This window comes from Heptranchias perlo, chromosome 35 (assembly GCF_035084215.1).
Source record: "Heptranchias perlo isolate sHepPer1 chromosome 35, sHepPer1.hap1, whole genome shotgun sequence".
In the NCBI taxonomy this organism is placed as follows: Eukaryota; Metazoa; Chordata; class Chondrichthyes; order Hexanchiformes; family Hexanchidae; genus Heptranchias; species Heptranchias perlo.
The window spans coordinates 22,685,485-22,711,094 of NC_090359.1; the positions used below are offsets into that span (position 1 = coordinate 22,685,485).

At 53.0% G+C, this 25,610-nt stretch overlaps 1 protein-coding gene across 4 annotated transcripts in view; it reads left to right on the forward strand.

Moving 5' to 3' along the window:
* The window catches only part of LOC137302438 (rho guanine nucleotide exchange factor 15-like), a 57,124-nt gene that overhangs the window by 11,375 nt on the left and 20,139 nt on the right, over window positions 1-25,610 (forward strand). For all 4 annotated transcript variants that reach the window (XM_067972099.1, XM_067972100.1, XM_067972101.1 and 1 more), the window contains exons 2-9: window positions 2,221-2,749; window positions 3,583-4,611; window positions 10,036-10,096; window positions 12,229-12,284; window positions 15,412-15,665; window positions 18,454-18,614; window positions 20,007-20,159; window positions 21,398-21,527. In XM_067972099.1, the coding sequence (XP_067828200.1) occupies window positions 2,260-2,749; window positions 3,583-4,611; window positions 10,036-10,096; window positions 12,229-12,284; window positions 15,412-15,665; window positions 18,454-18,614; window positions 20,007-20,159; window positions 21,398-21,527 (2,334 nt within the window). In that variant the 5' untranslated portion in view covers window positions 2,221-2,259. The remainder of the gene's footprint in view (window positions 1-2,220; window positions 2,750-3,582; window positions 4,612-10,035; window positions 10,097-12,228; window positions 12,285-15,411; window positions 15,666-18,453; window positions 18,615-20,006; window positions 20,160-21,397; window positions 21,528-25,610) is intronic.

Sequence of the window (25,610 nt, forward strand, 5' to 3'; positions counted from 1 at the left end):
ATATTGGGCAGGGCACCGGGGGGGAGAACTCCCCCCTGCTCTTCTTTGAACTAGTGCCACATGGGATCTATTACGTCCACCTGAGAGGGGCAGACAGGGCCTCAGTTTAACCGTCTCATCCAAAAGACGGGGCACCTCCGACAGTGCAGCGCTCCCTCAGTACTGGCACTGGGAGTGTCGGCCTGGATTATGGGCTCAGGTCTCTGGAGTGGGACTCGAACCCACGACTATGCTGCCTCAGAGGCGAGAGTGCTGCCCACTGAGGCACGGCTGAGACCTGTACCTTTCAACAAATATCTTAACTCCCTTTTCGAAAACCTCAGTTGATCTGTGGCCTGGTGAGCCAACTGCTGCTCTATCCCGATAGAGTTAGCAATAGCAGTCAGGTTTAATAATGAGGGTCGTTCTTTCAGGGCCTGGCTGTGCTTTGACATTTAGCGACTCTATGGAATGTCAAGTGCTTTTAAGGCAGGGGTTTCCTTTCTGTCAGTTTTAATATTGCACCTTACAACGCATGGCTCTGTTTATCTTTCATTCACGCCTACACAAAGAACACGGTGAGAACTAATAATCCTTAAAGGTCAGGCGGCCAGACTGTGATTTCTGCCACAGTGGGCCTAGCTCAAGGGATCAGGCCTCTTTTTCCAATATTCTGCCCCCAGGTGCTGAACTCCTTGCTTGGGATGTGGGTGCAGTTCTCCAGGGTTGTCCTGGAGTCTCCGGGAATTAAAGTTAATCTCCCGGACACAGCTGCGAGCAATCCGGGAGAAAAATCACAGGGGCGTTAAAAGAAATATTGTGTTTTTTTTTCCATTTTCTTTGAACATTTTCCTTTATTAGTTATAAAAATATTGCCGATTTTGAGGGGGGGAGAAAAGGCTGGTTGACTGGCAGTCGAAATCTGCCAATCGGGTGACGAGGAGTCTGTTCGCTGTCCAATCGGTGTGGGAAGGCGGGGCTCGGTGAGGATGGATGGGTTGGGCGACCAATGGCGGGAGTGTGGGGGCGGGGCGTTTGGAGGCGTGATGAAACCTCCAGGAATACATTCAACCAGAGTTGGCAACCCTAAATGTAGGTTCTGCGGTGGCGGCGGGGGGGGGGAAACAGACACCCTTTAATACCTCACCCCAACGTGAGCCCGGACGGTGAACGTCGGCACAATGTCTGACTTACCACACACGTCACACCAGGTTACTGCGCGGGAAGAAGAAGCGGAAAATCCGACTGAAGCCAATTGTCGCGCCTCGACATCTGGTTAATACTCTCTTTTCTCAAATCAACCCAACCCCTCACATGCAGTGCCCACGAGACTGGCACCGATAGTAACTCACGCGCCAAGGACTCATCAGGAACTCCGCACGCATGTCGTCTGGACTGCTCGCACCAGCCTCAGCAAGACTCGGTTGAGGTCCCTATGGAGCCCTGGTGTGTCGTATCTTTCTAGGGGTAATCACGTCTCCTATTACGCCAACACGTGCTACCTACGTCTGGTTACTTACATGAGGACGCTAGACTACTATGTCACCGGGTAAAGTGGTGTCTATTAGGTAATCCTTTGCAATGTACCTGCGCAAAGCCATCTGTTCCTTGTTCATTGTACTTGCACTTTATGGCCTTCCCTTCTTATCTCCCTCCAGTATATCCGTAATGAACTCTATCCGTGCCAGTAACTCCTTTACATTTTCCTAGCTATCTGGCTATATTTCTCATCTCTTCTTTCATACTGTTTCATGCTGTTCACCTTGGGACGTCCCAAAGCGCTTTACAACCAATGAAGCACCTTTTGAAGTGTAGTGACTGTTGGAATGTAGGAAACGCGGCAGCCAATTTGCGCACAGCAAGATCCCACAAACAGCAATGAGATAAATGACCAGTTCATCTGTTTTTTTTAATGATGATGGTTGAGGGGTAAATATTGGCCCAGGACACCAGGGACAACTCCGCTGCTCTTCTTTGGAGGTAATAAGATCCCACGGCCATTATTTCAACGTGAAATGACGAGCAGTTCGAGACCATCCCGATTAATTTGGCGGGAGATGTTTATTCCCACCAATCCGACCTGGATTTGAACCCAGGTACCAGAAGCGATGGGTGGATTTCTAAGCCACTCTACCTCTCACCTCCTCCAAGTGTTGTACACTCCGCATTGAATTCGATGGCCATTGTTGAGTTAATTTGTTATTGATTTAACCGTGTTTTTTTGTATTGTTTTGTTCGCAGGCAAACGCTGGGAGTCGGCGGGAAACTTTTGTAATTAAAATGTCTTCGACGGTTAAAGTGCCCCCGGAGACTGAGATGCAGAAACGGACTGCGAAACAGCAACCCAAACCGCCCTTAAAACCGAAGCCCCCCGCGTTGGCCCCCAGCGGGGGGAAGCAAGGCGGAGCCCAGGCCTCTGTCGATCTAGAACCTTCCGCCAGGCCGCGAGCCCCGGACGTGATGACGGGCGGAGAGGTTCTCTCCGGCTCCGGACACGTCCGGAAAATCCGGGAGCGGTTCAGCAAGGCTCCGAGCCTACAAGAGGGCGAAGAGGTCCCGGCCAAGGATAAGCTACCTCAGGGCCTGAAACGGGCGGAGTCCGCCAGGGAGCTGCCCGCCGGTTCCCCACCGGTGCCGAAAGCTCGGCGGAAACTGCCGGCGAGGACAGCGGTGCCGCCAGATGTGCTGGAGAACCACGGCGGGGAGCAGATGCAGTCAACGGCCAAGAGGCTGCTTGTTGACTTGCATTCGAGCCAGGAAGTTGCAACAGGTACGTGAAGCGGAGACAATCATTCACAACCTCTTCCCCCACCCTCCCCAGTGATGGGTCCACCAGTTATGAATGTTAGCCGTGGCTGGGTGGGGAGCACTCTCGCCTCTGAGTCAGAAGGTCGTGGGTTCAAATCCTGCTCCAGAGACATTTGCGCGTCAATCCAGGCCGACACTCCCAGTGTAGTACTGAGGGAGTGCTGCACTGTTGGAGTTGTCCCAGTGTCACAACCAAGATTGCTCCCGCAACCAGCACCACCAAAAACAGATTATCCGGTCGTTTCGCTGTTTGTGGGATCTTGCTGTGCACAAATTGGCGGCCATGTTTGCCTACAGTGACTGCACTTCAAAAGTAGTTCATTGGCTGTGAATCACTTTTTAGAACGTTCTCCGTCCTACAGGTGGTGAAACCATGGCCTCCCCCCTCCCTATCTCTGCAACCTCCTCCAGCCCCTACAACCCTCCGAGATCTCTGCGCTCCTCCAATTTTGGCCTCTTGCGCATCCCTGATTTCCTACGCTCCGCCATTGGCGGCCGTGCCTTCAGCTGCCCGGGCCCTAAGCTCTGGAATTCCCTCCCTAAACCTCTCCGCCTCTCTCTCCACCTTTTAAGACGCTCCTTAAAACCTACCTCTTTGACCAAGCTTTTGGCCACCGGTCCCAATGTCTCCTTATGTGGCTCGGAGTCAAATTTTGTCTGATAATCGCTCCTGTGAAGCGCCTTGGGGACGTTTCGTTACGTTAAAGGCGCTATATCAATGCAAGTTGTTGTTGTTGAGTGACGTAGACACTTGAGGTGATTGTGAGACTGACCAATGGCTCATTGCCTTTACAGGACTTGGATTGGGGGCAACCCAAGAACACAGTGACGCGTCTGAAGACACCGAGGTCAGCGGGCACTGCCCACCCAGCTGCCCGTGCATGTGCCACGTGAAGAGACCCGGGATGGTGCTCGTCTGGAGACCCGCCCCCGGTCACAAAGTGGGCTCGGACGAATCGGACGACTCCCTGTCGGATTTATCGGAGAGCGACGCCAAGCCGTTTAGTTACGTGTTGCACATTAACGGGCGGGGCCATGACGGAGCTTCGGAGAAAGGTGTTGACGGCAATCCCTGTCGGGACAGCGGCGCGCCGGAAAATAGCTCGCTGGGCGCGGAGGAGACGGGAACGGACGCGGCCGGTGCGGAGGAGACGGGAACGGACGCTGGCGGAGCGGAGGAGACGGGAACGGACGCTGGCGGAGCGGAGGAGACGGGAACGGACGCTGGCGGAGCGGAGGAGACGGGAACGGACGCTGGCGGAGCGGACGGCGAGATCCAGCGGGGAGAAGACTCCGGCCAACCATCCGGGTGCCTCCACCGAGCCAGCCCCTTGACCGTCCGGCAGGACGGGCCGGGCAGGAGCGACGAAACAGCCAGGCGGCCCCCTGAGGCCCCGGCCAGGAGACCCAAGCTGGAGGCGACAACGGCCGAGGAGAGGCCCCCTCCGAGCGGAGACTTGACGCCCGCTGCCGTCAACTCTCAGCCCAAACCCCCGCGCAGGTACAAGCCGGTGCGCCAGTCGTGGTCGGAGAGCGGGGACCCGCCCCCCAAGGTGCCCCCCAGGAGGCCCGTGCGGGTGCGAAAGCCAGGCGTCCCACCGTCGCGCATCAGGCAGCGGTACACGGCCGGCAACCTGGACAGGATTTCCAAGTGCGTGGACGGGCTGAACCTGCACGTCCAAAAGATGGAGCTTCCCAGGCAGGAGCCCACTTGCCCCTCGGCCAGCGGGACCTTGAAGCCCCCCAGTCCCAAAGTAACGCGGTCGGCTCCCCCCAGCCCCAAGGAGAAGCTCGTGCAGACGATTTATGACGAGATTGATATAGGTACCTTGCTGTTTGTTCGATCTTTGTGTGGTATCGCTTGCGTGCTGCCAGATTCCCCAAAACCCCAAACCCGCCACCTAAAAGGACAAGGGCAGCATTGGCAGCACCGTCACCTCCCAGTCACACACTGTCCCGACTTGGACATATATCGGCCGTTCCTTCACGGTCGCTGGGTCACAATCCCTCCCTAACGGCACCTTCACCACCACGGGACCACAGAGGTTTCAGAAGATGACCCACCATTGCCTTCTCAAGGGGCAACTCGGGATGGGCTGATAAATGCCCACATCCCGAGAATTAATTATTTTTTTTTGCAGTTACTGAGGGTGTGGGAGGAAGGGCCTTTGTAAATGTGCTGCCTGGTGCTGAGTCACACGTACTAGGAAGGTCCATGGTTCCCACTGCTTCCCAATTTTGCCCCCCTTCCTTTCTTGAAGGGACCGAGATAAACGCAGATGTTGGCCGACATCCGTAACCTGGTCGCACTGGCCTGCCTTCAAGTGTGAGTCTAGACGGTGTGTCAGTGGGGAGAGTGTGACCATCAGTCCTGATCCTCTCCTCGGCCCACCAGTACCATCTCCCCAAACCACCCACCCAAACCAGTCCATCTTCCAGCAGGAGATCACTAGGTAGCTATCAGAGCCCTGGTCAGACCCCCATCTGGAGCACTGCGTTCAGTTCTAGGTACCGCACCTCAGGAAGGATATATTGGCCTTGGAGAAGGTGCAGTGCAGATTCACCAGAATGACACCGGGGCTAAAAGGGTTAAGTTATGAGGACAGGTTGCATCGACTTGGTTTGTGTTCCCTCGAGAATAAGAGACTGAGTGGGTGATCTGATCGAGGTGTTTAAAACATTACAAGGATTTGATGGGGTCGATGTGGAGAAATTATTTCCTCTGGTGCGGCAATCAAGGACAAAGGGCCATAACCTTAAAATCAGAGCCAGGCCGTTCAGGAGTGAAATCAGGAAGCACTTCTTCACGCAAAGGGGAGTGGAAATCTGGAACTCTCTTCCCCCAAAAGGCAGTGGATGCTGGGGGTCAATTGGAGCATCCAAGTTTGAGATCGATAGATTTTTGTTAGGTAAGGGTATCGAGGGATGAGGAACTAAGGTGGCAAAATGGAGTTGAGGAGCAGATCAGCCATGATCTAACTGAATGGCGGAGCAGGCTCGAGGGGCTGACTGGCCCTCTTCCTGCTCCGATGTTCCTAGGAGCAGGAACCCTGGCCGATTTCCTATTTTTTTTTAAGTTTTCCCTTCGCCTGGCCAAAGGTCACCGAGGCCAAGTGCGACATCTCAACTGATTCAGCACAGGCCGGGAATGGAGCCTGGGGTTTTCCTGCTCTACTTGGCTCACACTCGGCACCAGACCCAGGCAATACGTGTACAGGAGGGCATTCATTTACAAAGGCGGGTTCCCCCTGTGTGTTCGGCACTGATGGGGTTCTTCAGTCAGCATGATCCTGTAAATGGGACAATTTAACTCCAACTCCGGTGTCCCCATTAACAGACGTGCTTTAAGTAATGGAGGTTGGCCAATTATGGTGCTGGTCTTTCAGGCAAATATTTGGCTGCCATATTGAGTTGGCCAGCTGGCCTTCAGTATCGCAAGTAACAATACAAGAGCTATGAGGGGGCATTCTGCTCTCGAGTTACGCTTGGTTTTCCGGTATAATCTGGAAGGGTGGAGAGGGGTGAGGGGGCAGAAGTATGGGGCAGGGGGGGACCTGTCTTGCTGGGTCTCCGCCGATTTCTATCCCCCCTCCCCCGAGGCGATCTTCCTGCCTCGCTTTCCGCCCAAAACTGGACGGGCGCTACCAAATGAGGCGGGAATGACGGAGTGACTTCACATCGCCACGGCAACCCTGAATTTAAGGAGCACTTGTATAACCGAGGCGTTGCTAGGGCCGATGGAGGCCTTTTTGAAAGATGCACTGGGCCCACCTCGGGGAGTGCAGTTGATTACAGGGCAAACTATCCGTACTCTAATCCCGGTCTGGAGGACGAAGATCAGCGGGGACTTTCCGTACATCCCCCCCGCCCCCCTCCCCCCTCCCCCTCCCCCCTCCCCCTCCCCCTCCCCCTCCCCCTCTAACAATGGTGGTCTCCTGCACTAAGGCCCTTCAACTGGATTTCCCAATGGTACGCTGATCAAATTCTGCCAATCCACCCCCTACAAAGACTGACTCCTCCTCCATTGCCAACTTTCGGAGGCCCCTGTTTGGTTTTGGCACCCTGCTCAACGGGCTGTTAAGACACATTCACTGGCGCTACGTCACCAGGAGGCCATCAAAACTATTAGATCCCTTTTTCCCACTGATTAATGAAACCACTTCCCTTTCTCGTTGAAATACTTTACCATGTAAGCAAGTTCTGTTTACAAAAATATACTCAACCTTGCCCCTCCCTCTCCTCCCCCCCCTCTCCTCACCCCCTCCCTCTCCTCCTCCCCCCCACTCCCTCTCCTCTTCCCCCCTCCCTCTCCTCCTCCCCCCCTCTCCTCCCCTCCCCAACAATCTCTCCTCCCCCCCCCACTCCCTCCCTCCTCCCCCCCACTCCCTCTCCTCCTCCCCCCCACTCCCTCTCCTCCCCCCCCCCACAACCCCTCCTCCCCCCCCCCCACTCCCTCCTCCTCCCCCCCCCCCACTCCCTCTCCTCCCCCCCCCCCCCACTCCCTCTCCTCCCCCCCCCCCCACTCCCTCTCCTCCCCCCCCCCACTCCCTCCTCCACCCCCCCCACACCCACTCCCCCCCCCCCCACTCCCCTCCTCCCCCCCCTCCCTCTCCCACCCCCCCCCCCCTCTCCACCCCCCCCACCCTCACCCCCCCCCCCCACTCCCACTCCTCCCCCCCCCACCCCTCTCCACCCCCCCCCAACTCCCTCTCCTCCCCCCCCCCCCCCACTCCCTCTCCTCCCCCCCCCCACTCCCTCTCCACCCCCCCCCACACCCTCTCCTCCCCCCCCACCCCTCTCCTCCCCCCCCCCACTCCCTCTCCTCCCCCCCCCACCCTCTCCTCTCCCCCCCCCACCCTCTCCTCCCCCCCCACTCCCTCTCCTCCCCCCCCACTCCCTCTCCTCCCCCCCCCCCACACCCCTCCTCCCCCCCCCCACACCCACTCCTCCCCCCCCCACTCCCTCTCCTCCCCCCCCCCCACACCCTCACCTCCCCCCCCCCACCACTCACCTCCCCCCCCCCCACACCCTCCTCCCCCCCCCACCCCTCACCTCCCCCCCCCCACTCCCTCTCCTCCCCCCCCCCACTCCCCTCCTCCCCCCCCCCACTCCCTCTCCTCCCCCCCCCACTCCCTCTCCTCCCCCCCCCACTCCCACTCCTCCCCCCCCCACACCCTCTCCTCCCTCCCCCCCACTCCCTCTCCACCCCCCCCCACTCCCTCTCCTCCCCCCCCCCCACTCCCTCTCCTCCTCCCCCCCCCACTCCCTCTCCTCCTCCCCCCCCCACTCCCTCTCCTCCTCCCCCCCCCACTCCCTCTCCTCCTCCCCCCCCCACTCCCTCTCCTCCTCCCCCCCCCACTCCCTCTCCTCCTCCCCCCCCCACTCCCTCTCCTCCTCCCCCCCCCCACTCCCTCTCCTCCTCCCCCCCCCCACTCCCTCTCCTCCTCCCCCCCCCCACTCCCTCTCCTCCTCCCCCCCCCCCACTCCCTCTCCTCCTCCCCCCCCCCACTCCCTCTCCTCCTCCCCCCCCCCACTCCCTCTCCTCCCCCCCCCCCCCACTCCCTCTCCTCCTCCCCCCCCCCACTCCCTCTCCTCCTCCCCCCCCCCACTCCCTCTCCTCCTCCCCCCCCCCCACTCCCTCTCCTCCTCCCCCCCCCCACTCCCTCTCCCCTCCCCCCCCCCACTCCCTCTCCTCCCCCCCCCACTCCCTCTCCTCCCCCCCCCCACTCCCTCTCCTCCCCCCCCCCCCACTCCCTCTCCTCCCCCCCCCCCCCACTCCCCTCTCCTCCCCCCCCCCCCCACTCCCTCTCCTCCCCCCCCCCCACTCCCTCTCCTCCCCCCCCACTCCCTCTCCTCCCCCCCCCCACTCCCTCTCCTCCCCCCCCCACTCCCTCTCCTCCCCCCCCCACTCCCTCTCCTCCCCCCCCCACTCCCTCTCCTCCCCCCCACTCCCTCTCCTCCCCCCCACTCCCTCTCCTCCCCCCCCCCCACTCCCTCTCCTCCCCCCCCCCCCACTCCCTCTCCTCCCCCCCCCCCCACTCCCTCTCCTCCCCCCCCCCCCCCCACTCCTCTCCTCCCCCCCCCCACTCCCTCTGCTCCCCTCCTCCCCCTCCTCCTCCCCCTCCTCCTCCTCCCCCTCCTCCTCCTCCTCTCCCCCCTCCTCCTCCTCCTCCTCCTCTCCCCCCTCCCCCCCTCCTCCTCCTCTCCCCCTCCCCCCCCTCCTCCTCCTCTCCACCCTCCCCCCCTCCCCCCCCTCCTCCTCTCCCCCCCCTCCTCCTCCTCTCCACCCTCCCCCCTCCCCCCCTCCTCCTCCTCTCCCCCCTCCTCCTCCTCTCCCCCCTCCTCCTCCTCTCCCCCCCTCCTCCTCCTCCTCTCCCCCCCCTCCTCCTCCTCCTCTCCCCCCCCTCCTCCTCCTCCTCTCCCCCCCCTCCTCCTCCTCCTCTCCCCCCCTCCTCCTCCTCTCCCCCCCTCCTCCTCCTCCTCCTCCTCCTCCTCCTCCTCCTCTCCCCCCCTCCCTCCTCCTCCTCTCCCCCCCCCTCCCTCCTCCTCCTCTCCCCCCCCCCCTCCCTCCTCCTCCTCTCCCCCCCCCCCCCTCCCTCCCTCCCTCCCTCCTCCCTCCCCCCCCCCCTCCCTCCCTCCCTCCCCCCCCCCCCCTCCCTCCCTCCCTCCCTCCTCCCTCCCTCCCTCCTCCTCCTCCCCCCCACCCTCCCCCCTCCTCCTCTCCCCCCCCCCTCTCCCCCCCCCCACTCCCTCCCCCCCCCCCCACTCCCTCCCCCCCCCCCTACTCCCTCCCCCCCCCCTCCTCCTCTCCCCCCCCCTCCCCCCTCCTCCTCTCCCCCCCTCCTCCTCTCCCCCCCCCCCCCTCTCCCCCCCCCCCCCCCCCACTCCCTCCCTCCCCCCCCCCACTCCCTCCCTCCCCCCCCCCCCCCCACTCCCTCCCTCCCCCCCCCCCCCCCCCCCACTCCCTCCCCCCCCTCCCTTACTTCCCCGGACGCTCTTGATCTTGTGGTTTGACTCCGCGGGCGGTGGTGGGGGGTGATGGTTTCCCTGGATGGTGATCAGGGAGCTGGGACTCTGGCTGACTTTCCACCCCGGTGCCATCCAGACCAGGGCAACAAGGCCCATCTGTGGCGCCCCCTACTGCCCCCACAGGTTATAGTTTTTGAACCCCCCCCCTCCCCTTTTGCAAAAGATCCCAATGTGATCGTTGGCTCTTCACTGATTGGTGCGTGTGGTTGGTGTTGACAGGTGACCCTGACGATTCAAGGACCAATGAATATGAGGTTCATCTGGAGATTCTCGAGAGCAGGTCAGATCTAGTCACCGAACTCCGCGCGGTGTTGTGGTCTTTTGGAAGATTCTACCTAGCCGCCTCTCCGATGCGCTGTGCAATTCTTCGATGGGCTAAATTTCAGAAGGACGTGATGTTGAGCTCAGGGGTGTCCAAGCTTTACGGACCTCGTGGGTCCGTATCGGGGCCCTGTACAGGGATTACATCCCCCTTCCCATTAATTCCCAGCTGTCTCATGTTGCTGATACTAACAGATCCTGGGGGTTCTGATTTAGGATTTGCCCACCAACCAGGCAACAGCCCCTTTCCCAAATCTCCAGGCCTACCAAATTCAAACAGGACCAACCAGCGAGTAAGAAATTTAAGGGTGTGTAGGGCTGAGTAGCCTGGGCAGTAGGCCCATTGGGGACCACAGGCCTCATTTGGACACCCCTGGCGTAGCACACAGTCCAATCGCCACGACGACCTGGACTTTAAGACTGCGACGTTCTCGGCCTAGCTCCCGAAAGCTCTGAGCCCACAGCGCCGCCTATAATTAGACACAGGGCTGGTTCTTCCAACTAGCAGGAAATGAAGGGATTTGGGAGGTGAGAGGGAGGTACACAGGTGTGGTTAGCGAGAGAGGTAATGAAGGAAAGGAGATTTACATTTATATAGAGCCTGTCACAACTTAACGGTGTCCCAAAGCTCTTTACAACAAATTAAATACTTTTGAAGTGTAGTCACTGTTGTAATGTAGGAAACGCGGCAACCAATTTTGCGCACAGCAAGATCCCACAAACAGCAATGAGATAAATGACCAGACAATCTCTTTTTGTGATGTTGGTTGAGGGATAAATATTGGCCCAGGACACCGGGGAGAACTCCCCTGATCTTCTTCCGATAGGGTCATTGGATCTCTTACATTGACCTGAGAGGATAAACAGGGCCTCGGTTTAACGCCTCATCCGAAAGACGGCACCTCCAACAGTGCAGCACTCCCTCGGTACTGGGAGTGTTGGCCTGGATTATGTGTTCGCGGTTCTGGAGTGGGTCTCGAACCCATGACCTTCTGACTGAGGTGAGAGCGCTACCCACTGAGACAGGGCTGACGCCCGTGCAAGGCACAAGTGGTTTGGGAAGAAAGTTCCAGAAGGCGGGAGTGTAGTGACTGAAGGACCAGCCTGCAAAGATGGAGTGGGAGACCGGTTTGTTGGGGGGAGGAACCAAGCAGTAATCCAAAGTAGGAAGAATGTACCATAGTCAGCAGCAAGCAAAGTCATGGCTAAACGTGGTCTCCTGGATCTTGGAGGAGTTGGGGATGACTTTTCCAGAGTTTGTCCTGAAATTGGCCACAGGACTGTACCATCCTTTCAGGAGTGGGGAGGGTGGTGCTTGAGGGAGAGGAATGACGGTCCTGATGGTCTTTTCTTGCCCTCGTCTTCAACCAACGAGCAGGACAGAGAAGTCGGGTAGGAGGGGAGCTTAGATGGTCTTTTCTTGCCCTCGTCTTCAACCAACGAGCAGGACAGAGAAGTCGGGTAGGAGGGGAGCTTTACAATTACACGATGACCTCTCACGGCGTGCTCGCGAGGATTGGAGGGAAGCTGGATACTCCCCGCCGCCCGGTTTGGCGGTCACTGGGGGTCAAAGGTCACGTCGACCGGAGCCCCAGAAGGCGGGAGCTGGCTCGAGGGCCGTACATTTAGCTCGGCGGCAAAGGGCGCGGGGAAGTATAGGAGCTCCGGGAACTGAGCAGACGGCCTGTCAGAATGATACAGAATTAAGATACAGATCAGCCGTGATCTAATTGAATGGCGGAACAGGCTCGAGGGGCTGAATGGCCTCCTCCTCTCCCGAAGGCTGCTGAGGAAGGGAAACGTGGAGGCAAAAGTTGGTGCATGAGACGATTATGGATAACGGCTGCGTTTGTCCTTTCAGCAATCTGGAATTTTCTTTGTGTGTTACTATGGTTACTGTTAGGGACATATAGTGGGGTGGATGAGAGAACAAGATGGCCGCCTGTAGCTTTTCCTACCTGTCTATTTTTGAGTTATAGACACTTTTGTCACTAAGCACTCATTTAAAGCACGACATAAGGCATGCACAAGACTTGTAATTATGTGGATAGATTGGACTGCTCATGATATCTGCTTCATTTATCTCTGTAGGTCTACAAAGACAGGGATTCAGAAGCTGACAAACTGGGAATCGCAATTTGAAAGTGGTAAAGAGACAGCAGTGACTTGCACTCGGGGATGTGTAATTTCTAAATGCTGACCTATCAGAGTAACTAAGTAGCAAGTGTTGATACCTCCTTTGTTCTATAAAATTAAGAAATCTCAGTAAAAAGCTCGCACGCTACACTACTGGGCACCCAAATGTGAGGTTATGCACTTTGGCAGGAAAAATCAGAGAGCAAGTTATTATCTTAATGGCGAGAGACTGGAAAGTACTGCAGTACAAAGGGATCTGGGGGTCCTAGTGCAAGAAAGTCAAAAAGTTGGTATGCAGGTGCAGCAGGTGATCAAGAAGGCCAACGGAATGTTGGCTTTTATTGCTAGGGGGATAGAATATAAAAACAGGGAGGTATTGCTGCAGTTATATAAGGTATTGGTGAGACCGCACCTGGAATACTGCATACAGTTTTGGTCTCCATACTTAAGAAAAGACATACTTGCTCTCGAGGCAGTACAAAGAAGGTTCACTCGGTTAATCCCGGGGATGAGGGGGCGGACATATGAGGAGAGGTTGAGTAGATTGGGACTCTACTCATTGGAGTTCAGAAGAATGAGAGGCGATCTTATTGAAACATATAAGATTGTGAAGGGGCTTGATCGGGCGGATGCGGTAAGGATGTTCCCAAGGATGGGTGAAACTAGAACTAGGGGGCATAATCTTAGAATAAGGGGCTGCTCTTTCAAAACTGAGATGAGGAGAAACTTCTTCACTCAGAGGGTAGTAGGTCTGTGGAATTTGCTGCCCCAGGAAGCTGTGGAAGCTACATCATTAAATAAATTAAAAACAGAAATAGACAGTTTCCTAGAAGTAAAGGGAATTAGGGGTTACGGGGAGCGGGCAGGAAATTGGACATGAATTTAGATTTGAGGTTAGGATTAGATCAGCCATGATCTTATTGAATGGCGGAGCAGGCTCGAGGGGCCGATTGGCTTACTCCTGCTCCTATTTCTTATGTTCTTATAAAACAAGCGAGAGCGAGAGAGAGAATGAGAAAAACCACTGGTTCGGCCTCAGCTGGAGTCCAGTTCTGGGCACCACACTTTTTAGGAAGGATGTCAAGGCCTTGGAGAGGGTGCAGAGGAGATTTACTAGAATGGTGCCCAGGGATGAGGGACTTCAGTTCCGTGGAGAGACCGGAGAAGCTGGGGTTGTTCTCCTTAGAGCAGAGAAGAGTAAATAATCTGGAATGCACTGCCTGAAAGGGCGGTGGAAGTAGATTCAATAGTAACTTTCAAAAGGGAATTGGATAAATACTCGAAGGGGAGAAAATTGCATTGCTATGGGGAAAGAGCAGGGGAGGAGTGGGACTAATTTGTAGCTCTTTCAAAGAGCCGCACAGGCACGATGGGCCGAACGGCCTCCTTTTTTGTGCCGTATGATTCGAAGTCGAGGAGTAGTGATTAGCTTGGGTTTTAAAAGCCTGTAGGAGGAAGGGAAGGCCGAGGGAGGTGAGGAGTTCCATGGTTTTTGAGGTCCTGGGAAGAACGGGTTAGTGTAGATTGGTGCGATTAAGTCCTGATTTCAACGCAGTGAGGATAGAGGAGGAGGAGGAGGAGGAGGAGGAAAAGTGTGTAGGACGTGAGATGTGGAGCTGAAGAGGAAAATTCAGTGGAGTAAAGGCCATCGTGGTATTGATACTGTAGAAAAAGACGAGAGAGAGGCAGACAGTGGCATGTTGCTGTGCTGTACAAACTGGTTTTAGAATTGACCCTCCCTGTCTGCGAAGAATAAATAAAGAGATTCCAAACTTTATTAACAGTTTAATAAGATTTGTATGATAACAAATAATTAAGCCACGGTCTGGTTGGCACAGGATTAAAGACGATACGGGTAAGTATGGAGTGGGAAAATCAGCCATCCCATGGGACGCAATGGTTCCTGCCTTACTGAGGGAAGAGGGATAGTTAAGGAGGGCAACGGGCCCGGGTTGAGTGGGGGAGCTGAGTGGGTGGATGTATATTGTGGAGTTTCGTTCAATTATTTTTCGGAACCTTCTTTCAGAATTAGATAGAAATTTACAACACGGAAACAGGCTGTTCAGAGCTCTGTTGGTGTTTATTTTCTTCACGAGAAGCTTCAATGGGTGGGTAGAGTCAGTGATGGGGTGGAGTGTACAGGGGCTGTGGGAGGAGATTCAGTGGGTGGGGAGAGTCAGTGATGGGGTGGAGTGTACATGGGCTGTGGGAGGAGATTCACTGGGTGGAGAGAGTCAGTGATGGGGTTGAGTGTACATGGGCTGTGGAAGGAGATTCACTGGGTGGAGAGAGTCAGTGATGGGGTAGAGTGTACATGGGGTGTGGAAGGAGATTCACTGGGTGGAGAGAGTCAGTGATGGGGTAGAGTGTACATGGGCTGTGGGAGGAGATTCACTGGGTGGAGAGAGTCAGTGATGGGGTAGAGTGTACATGGGGTGTGGAAGGAGATTCACTGGGTGGAGAGAGTCAGTGATGGGGTGGAGTGTACATGGGCTGTGGGAGGAGATTCAATGGGTGGGTAGAGTCAGTGATGGGGTGGAGTGTACATGGGCTGTGGAAGGAGATTCAATGGGTGGAGAGAGTCCGTGATGGGGTGGAGTGTACATGGGCTGTGGGAGGAGATTCACTGGGTGGGGAGAGTCAGTGATGGGGTGGAGTGTACATGGGCTGTGGGAGGAGATTCACTGGGTGGGGAGAGTCAGTGATGGGGTCGAGTGTACATGGGCTGTGGGAGGAGATTCACTGGGTGGAGAGAGTCAGTGATGGGGTGGAGTGTACATGGGCTGTGGGAGGAGATTCACTGGGTGGAGAGAGTCAGTGATGGGGTGGAGTGTACATGGGCTGTGGAAGGAGATTCACTGGGTGGGTGGAGTCCGTGATGGGGTGGAGTGTACATGGGCTGTGGGAGGAGATTCACTGGGTGGAGAGAGTCAGTGATGGGGTGGAGTGTACATGGGCTGTGGGAGGAGATTCAATGGGTGGAGAGAGTCAGTGATGGGGTGGAGTGTACATGGGCTGTGGAAGGAGATTCACTGGGTGGGGAGAGTCCGTATAGGGTAGACCATACGTGGAAGGAGTGAGTTTGCTAGACCCAATGGCCTGCTAACCTTCCATACTTTTTTATGTCCTCGATTCTAGAGCCTCTGTACCAAACCTACCGGGAAACCGTGATCGACAAAGCAATAAAACGGCAAACTTTGTTGAGGGACTCCAGCAAAACCAGTGAGGATTACATGTACGAAAGCATACCCGTCATTCAGGAGAGCGACAAGACCTCCAGACAAGGTCCGAGGTCACAGACCCCTCAGAACACGCTGTGGCAGAATCTCGGCGTCGTCCGGGAGAGTGGGATACTGAACAGCCTCAGCCAGGGGGAGTGCAAGCTACAGGAGGTGAGCCGAGGCAGTTACTGTAACAATATTACAAGTGACGGTTTTGTTTCACGCCCCCTCTCCCCACCACCCTTCCGAGGAAAGCCCTGACTTGTTGGGTATCAGCCTCCCCCAAGTGGCCCATTCTTCAACTGGAAGCCCAGACCTTGAGTGCCAGCTGGCTATTCAACTGTGGGGGGGGGGCATCGCACCCAAACAGTCTTGACGTTTCGCACGTCTGAACTTTCCAGCAGGGTTGGATAGCGACTAGGATTGAGAATGTTGACTACGTTTTGCACCTCTCCTCCCCACTCCCCCGAGTACAAGACACTGAGGCCAATTGGAGCAGACCCCAATTGGTATTGGAGATGAGATAAGGTAACTCGGCACAGGCCAAGGATCAAGGGGTGGAGGGGGGGAAGGAATGTCCCAATGGGGAGAGAGAGTGTGCACTCTCTATTAAGCAAACGGAAATTCTTCCTGTCCCAATTTCTCAGTAACTTGGTTTGGAGACTCTTCGATCTGGAGACGATGGCCTTATTTGTAAGAGACCCAACTGGCCAAATTAAACAAAGCACCTAATGACCCACTAAAGAGTTTAATCCGTGCTTGTTCTGCTTTTTCTTTTCCAATTGGTTACACGGACACAACTTCGAGTCCCACTCCAGAGGCTCGAGCGCACAATCCAGGCCGACGCTCCCAGCGCCAGTACTGAGGGAACGCTGCACTGTCAGAGGCGCCGTCTTTCAGATTGAGACGTTAAACCGAGGCCCCGTCTGCCCCTCTCAGGTGGACGCAAAAGATCCCACGGCCACTTTTTGGAAGAACAGCAGGCGAGTTCTCCCCCAGTGTCCTGGGCTGATATCTTTCCCACAACTAACATCACTTTATATATAAAAAAAACAGATTATCTGATCATTTATCACATTGCTGTTTGTGGGATCTTGCTGTGCGCACATTGGCTGCCGCGAATCCCTACATCACAACAGTGACTACACGTCAAAAAGTACTTCACTGGCTGTAAAGCGCTTTGGGACGTCCTGAGATTGTGAAAGGCGCTATATAAATGCAAGTTCGTTCTTTTACTGTGGAGTCGGGCTGTTTTAAGTCTGTCACTTTAATAACCAGAATTTGATTAGTGCTTGGCACAAGATCACTCAAGTGAGCCTTGGCAAAGAGTCAATGTTTAAAGTTCATTAGTGAAGGGTAGTTTTTTTAAAGGGGAATTGCTGTGGTTTATTGCTCATTACAGATCGCTGAACAGCTGCTTTGTTGCTAAAGGTTAGATTGGGATTAAACGAGTTTAAATTGAAAAGAAAATAAGGAGTTTTTGGAGCAGATGTCTGAACAAGACTGCATTCATGAAAGAAGATCGCCCCCGCAGTCTCGCATCTTTCTACTGATTTTAATCAACTTATTAATATATTAATATTAAAAAAAAATCTTGTTCCTGCCAACATAAATTCCTGTGTCCAACATTTATAATGGCAATTGTGTATGTAAACTTGTCACGCTGTAATTGCACCCTCTCACCAGAGGAGGCACTGCAGTGCTACTACTGGCAGGAGGGTGAAAATACGGTGTGACAAGTTTATGTTACAGATAGGGGCATGGGAATTTATAATTATAAAAAATAAAGACAGAATGTACGACCTGAAAATGGGGACTGAATTACACCTGTGCGCCCTGGACTAATTATTCCCCCCGGCTTCTAACTCCACTTCACCTGAAGACCACACTTGGCCATACCTCCCTGTGTGTAACGTCATGCGAACATACAACATTGACAGGCAGGAAAAGGCCAACTAGTCTATCAAGCCTCCCCTGTACACACCATGATGGCCGGAGAATCATGACTAAACACTTCTTCCCTTCTCCAATCTCTCCCTCTGCCCTCCAATTCTGCCCTCCAATTCTCCCCTCCCCACCCCCGCAGCTATGTCATCGCTTGGGGAGAGGCAACAAACAACCCTGGGCCAATAAGGGGAAAAAATATTCTGGAAAATTCCTCTCGGGCCTGGCAGACCGACTAGCAACATGTTAAAACATCTTTTGCATCTGCACGCACTTCTCCACTTTCTCCATTATAAATTCCTATGTCAACATTTATGATGCAAATTGCCTGTGTAAACGTGTCACGGTGTAATTACACCCTCCCGCCTGTGGAGGCACTGCAGTTTTAAAAAAATCTCCGTTGCAGATATTAAATAGCTCGTCAGGCACCTGTCAAATAAACAATTACCAGATGTTTGAGATTTGATTTGATTTTAAGGTTTTTATACTTAAGATTTCATCCAAAACTCTGCTGCCCGTATCCTAACTCGCACCAAATCCCATTCACCCATCACCCCTGTGTTTGCTGACCTACATTGGCTCCTGGTCCACCAACGCCTTGAATTTAAAATTCCATCCAACCCCTCCATGGTTTCGCCCCCTCCCCATCTCTGTAACCTCCTCCAGCCCTACAACTCTCCGAGATCTCTGCGCTCCTCCAATTCTGGCCTCTTGCACATCCCCAATTCCCTTCGCCCCACCATTGGCGGCCATGCCTTCAGCTGCCTAGGCCCTAAGCTCTGGAATCCCCTCCCTAAACCTCTCCGCCTCTCTCTCCTTTGAAACCTACCTCTTTGACCAAACTTTTGGTCACCTGTCCTAATATTTCCTTATGTGGCTCAGTGTCGAATTCTGCGTGATAACCGTCCTGTGATGCGCCTTGGGATGGTTTTGCTACATTAAAGACGCTATATAAATACAAGTTGTTGTTTTAACCTCTGACTCGAGGTGATTTTGAGCGATTGCTTGGTTGCAGAGTATGTTTGAAGTCCTGACGTCAGAGGCCTCGTACCTGCGTAGCCTGAACGTGCTCGTCGAACATTTTATGGACTGCAGGGACCTTAACGAGACCATCATTTTACGAGACAAAAAGACGCTGTTTTCGTGCATCATCAGGGTGAAAGAAGTCAGTGAAAGGTACGGTACAGCAGCTCAGAAAACAATCCTCTGTATGGCCCAGACATTACAGGCACCACCTGGTGTGGTTCATAGAAAATAGGAGCAAGAGTAGGCCATTCGGCCCTTCGGGCCTGCTCCGCCATTCAAAATGATCATGGCTGATCGTCTAACTCAGTACCCTGTTCCCGCTTTTTCCCCATATCCCTTGATCCCTTTAGCATTAAGAAATATATCTATCTCCTTCTTGAATATATCTAATGACTTGCCCTCCACTGTCTTCTGTGGTAGAGAATTCCACCCTCTGAGTGAAGAAATTTCTCCTCATCTCGGTTCTAAATGGCATACCCCATATCCTGAGACTGTGACCCCTGGTTCTGGACTCCCCAGCCATCGGGAACATCCCCCCTGCATCTAGTCCTGTTCGAATTTTATATGTTTCGATGAGATGACCTCTCATTCTTCTAAACTCTAGTGAATATAGGCCTAGTCGACCCAATCTCTCCTCGTACATCAGTCCTGCCGTCCCAGGAGGCCAGAAAGTCGCAGGTTCAATTCCCAGTCTGTGCTGAGTTAGCCGATCTCAGTCAGAGTATCCATTAGGACACTGTAATTAGCTTTAGTTTGCCCAGTTTGGGATGAGGGAATGACTTCAAGTGGGTGTGGTGATCTCTTAGAATGTTGCCCTTTCACCTCTGCGACCCGAGGGCTAAAAAATGGTGACGTAATCGGAAGCCAGCCCTGTCGTGTTTGTTTTTTAATTCATTCTTGGGACGTGGGCGTCGCTGGCAAGGCCAGCATTTATCACCCATCCCTAATTGCCCTTGAAGAATAATGAAATTGTACAACTGAATGGCTTGCTAGGCCATTTCAGAGGGTGATTAAGAATCAACCACATTGCTGTGGATCTGAAGTCACATATAGGCCAGACCAGGTAAGGACGGCAGGTTTCCTTCCCTAAAGGGCATTAGTGAACCAGTAGTTTTATGGTTGCCATGTAGCTTTTTATTCCCGACTTTTATTTAATTAACTGGATTTAAATTCCCCAGCTGCCATGGCAGGATTTGAACTCATGTCTCTGGATTATTAGTCCAAGCCTCTGGATTACTAATCCGGTAACATAACCACTATGCTACCGTACCCTGGGTTGGGTTTAAATAACGGAAGCGCTGGGTGCAGCCATCAGACGTCACTCTCCTGCCACCCCACATCTAAACGGCCCTCTGTCGCAGTTTCCTGATCTAGGCCACGTTGTCTTGGCGATGGGCAGGCCCAGGGCTTTCCAGCAGGGTGGTAAGGCCACCCCGAAACGCCTCTCTGGCTCCTCTTAGTGGCAAGTTTCAGAGTTGTGTTGGCAGAAGCCTGGGAGAAAATATTAACCTACAAGAATGTATTTTTTTCTAAAAAAAACAGTTTTCTGAAGGACCTAGAAGATCGTATGGATGAGAGTATAAAGATTAGCGACGTGTGCGACATTATTTATTACCACGCCCAGCACAACTTCCAGGTGTATGTCGACTACGTACGCAACCAGCTTTATCAGGAGCAGAAGTACAGCCAACTCATGTAAGCACCTGTTCCAATCCCTGATTATCCAGCATGTAAGATCCAGGAGAGAGTTATTACCGTTCCCTAGAAGATTTAGTGTGTGTCAGCCATGGCTCAGTGTGGTAGCATTCTCGCCTCTGAGACAGAAGGTTGTGGCTTCAAGTCCTACTCCAGTGACATCAGCACATAGTCCAGGCCGACACTCCCCAGTGCCAGTACTGAGGGAGTGCTGCACTGTCGGAGGTGCCGTCTCTCGGACGAGACTTGAAACCGATGCTCCCGTCTCCCCTCTCGGGTGGACGCGAAAGATCCCACGGCCGCTGTTAGAAGAAGAGTGGGGGGAGTTCTCCCTGGTGTCCTGGCCAATATTTATCCCTCAACCAACACCTTAAAAAAAATACAGATGATCTGATCATTTATTTTGTTTGTGGGATCTTGCTGTGTGAAAAATTGGCTGCCACGTTTCCCACATTACAACAGTGACTACACTTCAAAAGTACTTATAATTTTGGACACTAAGGGAATCAAGGGATATGGGGATCGGGCGGGAAAGTGGAGTTGAGGTCGAAGATCAGCCATGATCTTATTGAATGGTGGAGCAGGCTCGAGGGGCCGTATGGCCTACTCCTGCTCCTATTTCTTATGTTCTTATGTACTTCATTGGCTTTAGGACGTCCTGAGGTTGTGAAAGACGATGTACAAATGCAAGATTTTCTTCCACTGGCCAGTGTGGTACAGTATGAAGGTGCTCGGTTCCATTCTTGAGTCAATTGATCTCATTCAGGGACCACTCGGGACCCTGTGATAACCCTCCTTGCCCCAAGGCTTGGAAAATCAACCAAGGTCCTGCTCCTGGTTGCCTTGTTCAACGGATGTGGGCAATGCTGGCAAGATCTCGGTTATTGCCCATTTCTAGTTGCCCCGAGAAGTTGGTGGTGGGATGCCTTCTCCTTGAACTAGTCCTTGGGGTGCTGATGGTTGTTCCCATGGATGGTGTTAAGCAGGGAACACCAGGATTTTGACCCAGCTTCTGCCAAGTGTGGACATCGAGTGAAGGTGGCAATGGGCTTGGTTCGGTCGAGTGGCCCGCTGATGCCCACCGCCTATTCTCGCACATGGAGATACTTGGGTCGAGGTAGCGGAGAGAGGTGCCACTTCCAGTGGACTCATACTCCCATCGAGAGTCAAGGAGATTGAGGAGGAAAATTACAAAAAGAAAGATCTAAGCCTATTTATTGTCCACTCTCTCCGAACAGGGAGGAGAACGCTCAGTTCGCAGCAGTCATTGTCCGTCTTCAGGATCTCCCCCGATGTCAACGGTTGCCATTCATGTCCTTCCTGCTCCTCCCCTTCCAAAGGATAACGCGGATTAAGATGCTGATCGAGGTACGCAAAGCCTGAACTATCTCGACCGCGAGACACTTAGGTGCCGCGAGGGGGAAGCACCAAAGCCTTGAAGGGCTGGTAGATCAGAGCAGCAAAGTTAGTGAAACATCAGAAGTGGGGAGAGTGGGAGGGGCAGCGATACCAGATGAGGAGTTGGTCAACTTGATCCTAGTGATCAAGTAACTCCTTTCCCCTCCCACTCCAATTATATAGGGCCTTGGTGAGGCCGCACCTGGAGTATTGTGTACAATTTTGGTCTCTTTACCTGAGAAAAGATTTACTTGCCATGGAGGGAGTGCAACGAAGGTTCACCAGACTGATTCCTGGGATGGTGGGATTGTCGTATGAGAAGAGATTAAGTAGACTAGGCCTCGAGAGTTTAGAAGAATGAGAGGGGATCTCATTGAAACATACAAAATTGTGACAGGGTAGATGCAAGGAGGATGTTTCCCCTGGCTGGAGAATCTAGAACCAGGGTTCACAGTCTCAGAATAAGGGGTAGGCCATTTAGGACTGAGATGAGGAGGAAGTTCTTCACTCAGAGGGTGGTGAATCTTTGGAATTCTCTACCCCAGAGGGCTGTGGAGGTTCAGTCATTGAGTACATTCAAAACAGAGATTGATAGATACAAATGGCCACCCCACCGACCCACTCTTGTATTTTTATCCTCTTTCTTCGACTGGCTTGATAGTTCTTGATAGAGAAGATGTTTCCACTTGTGGGGGACAACAGAAATGGGAGCCATAAATATAAGATAGTCACTAATAAATCCAATGGGGAATTCAGGAGGAACTGCTTTACCCAGAGAGTGGTGAGAATGTGGAACTCGCCAGCACATGGTGTATTTGAGGCGAATAACATAGATGCATTTAAAGAGAAGCTAGATAAACACATGAGGGAGAAAGGAATAGAAGGATATGTGGATAGGGTGAGATGAAGTGGGGAGGGAGGAGGCTCGTGTGGAGCATAAACACCAGCATGGACCTGTTGGGCTGAATGGCCTGTTCCTGTGCTGTATATTCTATGTTCTATCTATCTATGTAACTTGCCTTAGGACTACTGCTATTGCCCCCCCCCCCCCCCCCACCATAGCTGGCCAGCCGGAGGTCCCAATCACTGCCTAGATATATCCTTCCCCTTCAATTTTCCCTTCTTGCTCCCCATCTCCCCATCTCCCCTCTTCCCCCCCCCCCCCCCGCCCCACCCCACAGGCGTTGCTACTGCCCAATGCCATCCCAATCGATACTAGATTGATTCCTGGGATGAGAGGGTTGTCCCATGAGGAGAGGTTGAGTAGAAAGGGCCTGTATTCTCTGGAGTTTAGAAGAATGAGAGGTGATCTCATTGAAACATATAAGATTATGAGGGGGCTTGACAGGGTAGATACTGAGAGGTTGTTTCCCCCGGCTAGAGAGTCTAGAACTAGAGGACATAGTCTCAGGATAAGGGGTCAGACATTTAGCACTGAGATAAGGAGGAATTTCTTCACTCAGAGGATTTGGAATTCTCTACCCCAGAGGGCTGTGGATGCTCAGTCGTTGAGTTTATTCAAGGCTGAGATCGATAGATTTTTGGACACTAAGGGAATCAAGGGATATGGGGATTGGGTGGGAAAATGGAGTTGAGGTCGAAGATCAGCCATGATCTTATTGAATGGCGGAGCAGGCTCGAGGGGCCGTATGGCCTACTCCTGCTCCTATTTCTTATGCCCTTATCAGGAACTGAGCACAGCAGGACTCCCAGTGCATGCCTTTCCCCAGCTCTGAGGCAACGTCATCTCTGTAGAACCGTGTGGGTCCATTTACATCAGTTAAACCTGCTAACATACGAACATACAAATTAAGAGCAGGAGTAGGCCATTTGGCCCCTCGAGCCTGCTCTGCCATTTGATAAGATCATGGCCGAGCTGATTGTGACCTCAACCCTACTTTCCCGTCTACCAACTCTAACCTTTGACTCCCTTGTTAATCAGGAATCCATCTAACTCAGCCTTAAAAATATTCTATGACCCCGCCTCCATCGCTCTCTGGGGAAGGGAGTTCCACAGACTCATGACCCTCAGAGAAAACATTTCTCCTCATCTCCATCTTAAATGGGAGATCCCTTATTTTTAAACTGTGGCCCCTAGTTCTAGTCTCTCCCACAAGGGGAAACATCCTCTCAGCATCTACCCCTTCTAGTCCCCTCAGGATCTTATCTGTTTCAATAAGATCACCTCTCATTCTTCTAAACTCCAGTGTATACAGGCCCAACTTGTCCAACCTTACCTCAAAAGATAACCCCCTCATCCCAGGTGTCAGTCGAGTGAACCTTCTCTGAACCGCCTCTAAAGCAATTATGTCCTTTCTTAAATAAGGAGACCAAAACTGCACATGGTATTCTAGATGTGGTCTCACCAATGCCCTGTAGTAAAACATCTCTACTTTTATATTCCATTCCTCTTGCAATAAATGACAACATTCCATTTGCCGTCCTAATCACTTGCTGTACCAGCATACTAACTTTTTGTGATTCATGTACTAGGACACCCAGATCCCTCTGTACCTCAGAGTTCTGCAATCTCCCTCCATTTAAATAATATTCTGCTTTTAAGAACATAAGAACATAAGAAACAGGAGCAGGAGAAGGCCAATCGGCCCCTCGAGCCTGCTCCGCCATTCAATAAGATAATGGCTGATCTAATCCTAACCTCAAATCTAAATTCATGTCCAATTTCCTGCCCGCTCCCCGTAACCCCGAATTCCCTTTACTTCTAGGAAACTGTCTATTTCTGTTTTAAATTTATTTAATGATGTAGCTTCCACAGCTTCCTGGGGCAGCAAATTCCACAGACCCACCACCCTCTGAGTGAAGAAGTTTCTCCTCATCTCAGTTTTGAAAGAGCAGCCCCTTATTCTAAGATTATGCCCCCTAGTTCTAGTTTCACCCATCCTTGGGAACATCCTTACCGCATCCACCCGATCAAGCCCCTTCACAATCTTATATGTTTCAATAAGATCGCCTCTCATTCTTCTGAACTCCAATGAGTAGAGTCCCAATCTACTCAACCTCTCCTCATATGTCCGCCCCCTCATCCCCGGGATTAACCGAGTGAACCTTCTTTGTACTGCCTCGAGAGCAAGTATGTCTTTTCTTAAGTATGGAGACCAAAACTGTATGCAGTATTCCAGGTGCGGTCTCACCAATACCTTATATAACTGCAGCAATACCTCCCTGTTTTTATATTCTATCCCCCTAGCAATAAAAGCCAACGTTCTGTTGGCCTTCTTGATCACCTGCTGCACCTGCAAACTAACCTTTTGATTTTCTATTCCTCCTGCCAAAGTGGACAAGTTCACTTTTTCCCACATTATACTCCATCTGCCAAATTTTTGCCCACTCACTTAACCCATCTATATCCCTTTGCAGACTCCTTATGTCCTCTTCACAACTTACTTTCCTACCTACCTTTGTGTCATCAGCAAATTTAGCAACCATACATTCAGTCCCTTCATCCAAGTCATCGATATAGATTGTAAATAGTTGAGGCCCAAGCACTGATCCCTGTGGCACTCCACTTGTTACATCTTGCCAACCTGAAAATGACCCATTTATGCCTACTCTCTGTTTCCTGTTAGCTAACCAATCCTTTATCCATGCTAATATGTTATCCCCTACACCTTGAGCTCTTATTTTGTGCAGTAGCCTTTGATGAGGCACCTTGTCAAAAGCCTTCTGGAAATCCAAGTACACCACGTCCACAGGATCCCCTTTATCCACGTTGCTAGTTACTTCCTCGAAGAACTCTAATAAATTAGTCAAACACGATTTCCCTTATATGGAGAGATTGCAATTGAATTTTTGTTTTTCCTTCTCTGAGATGTGGGTGATATTGGCAAGTCAGTATTTATGGACCACCCCTGGGTTCCCTTAGGGCATGGGGCTGGGGTCACATGTAGGCCAGACCGGGTAAAGGGGATGGCAGATTCCCTTCCCTGAAGGACCAGTTGGGTTTTTTCCATGGACAGTTTCTGGTTCCAGCCCACAAATTATTTTGAATTGAATTTCCCAAATCTCCATGCTGGACTCTGGGCTGATGCTCCA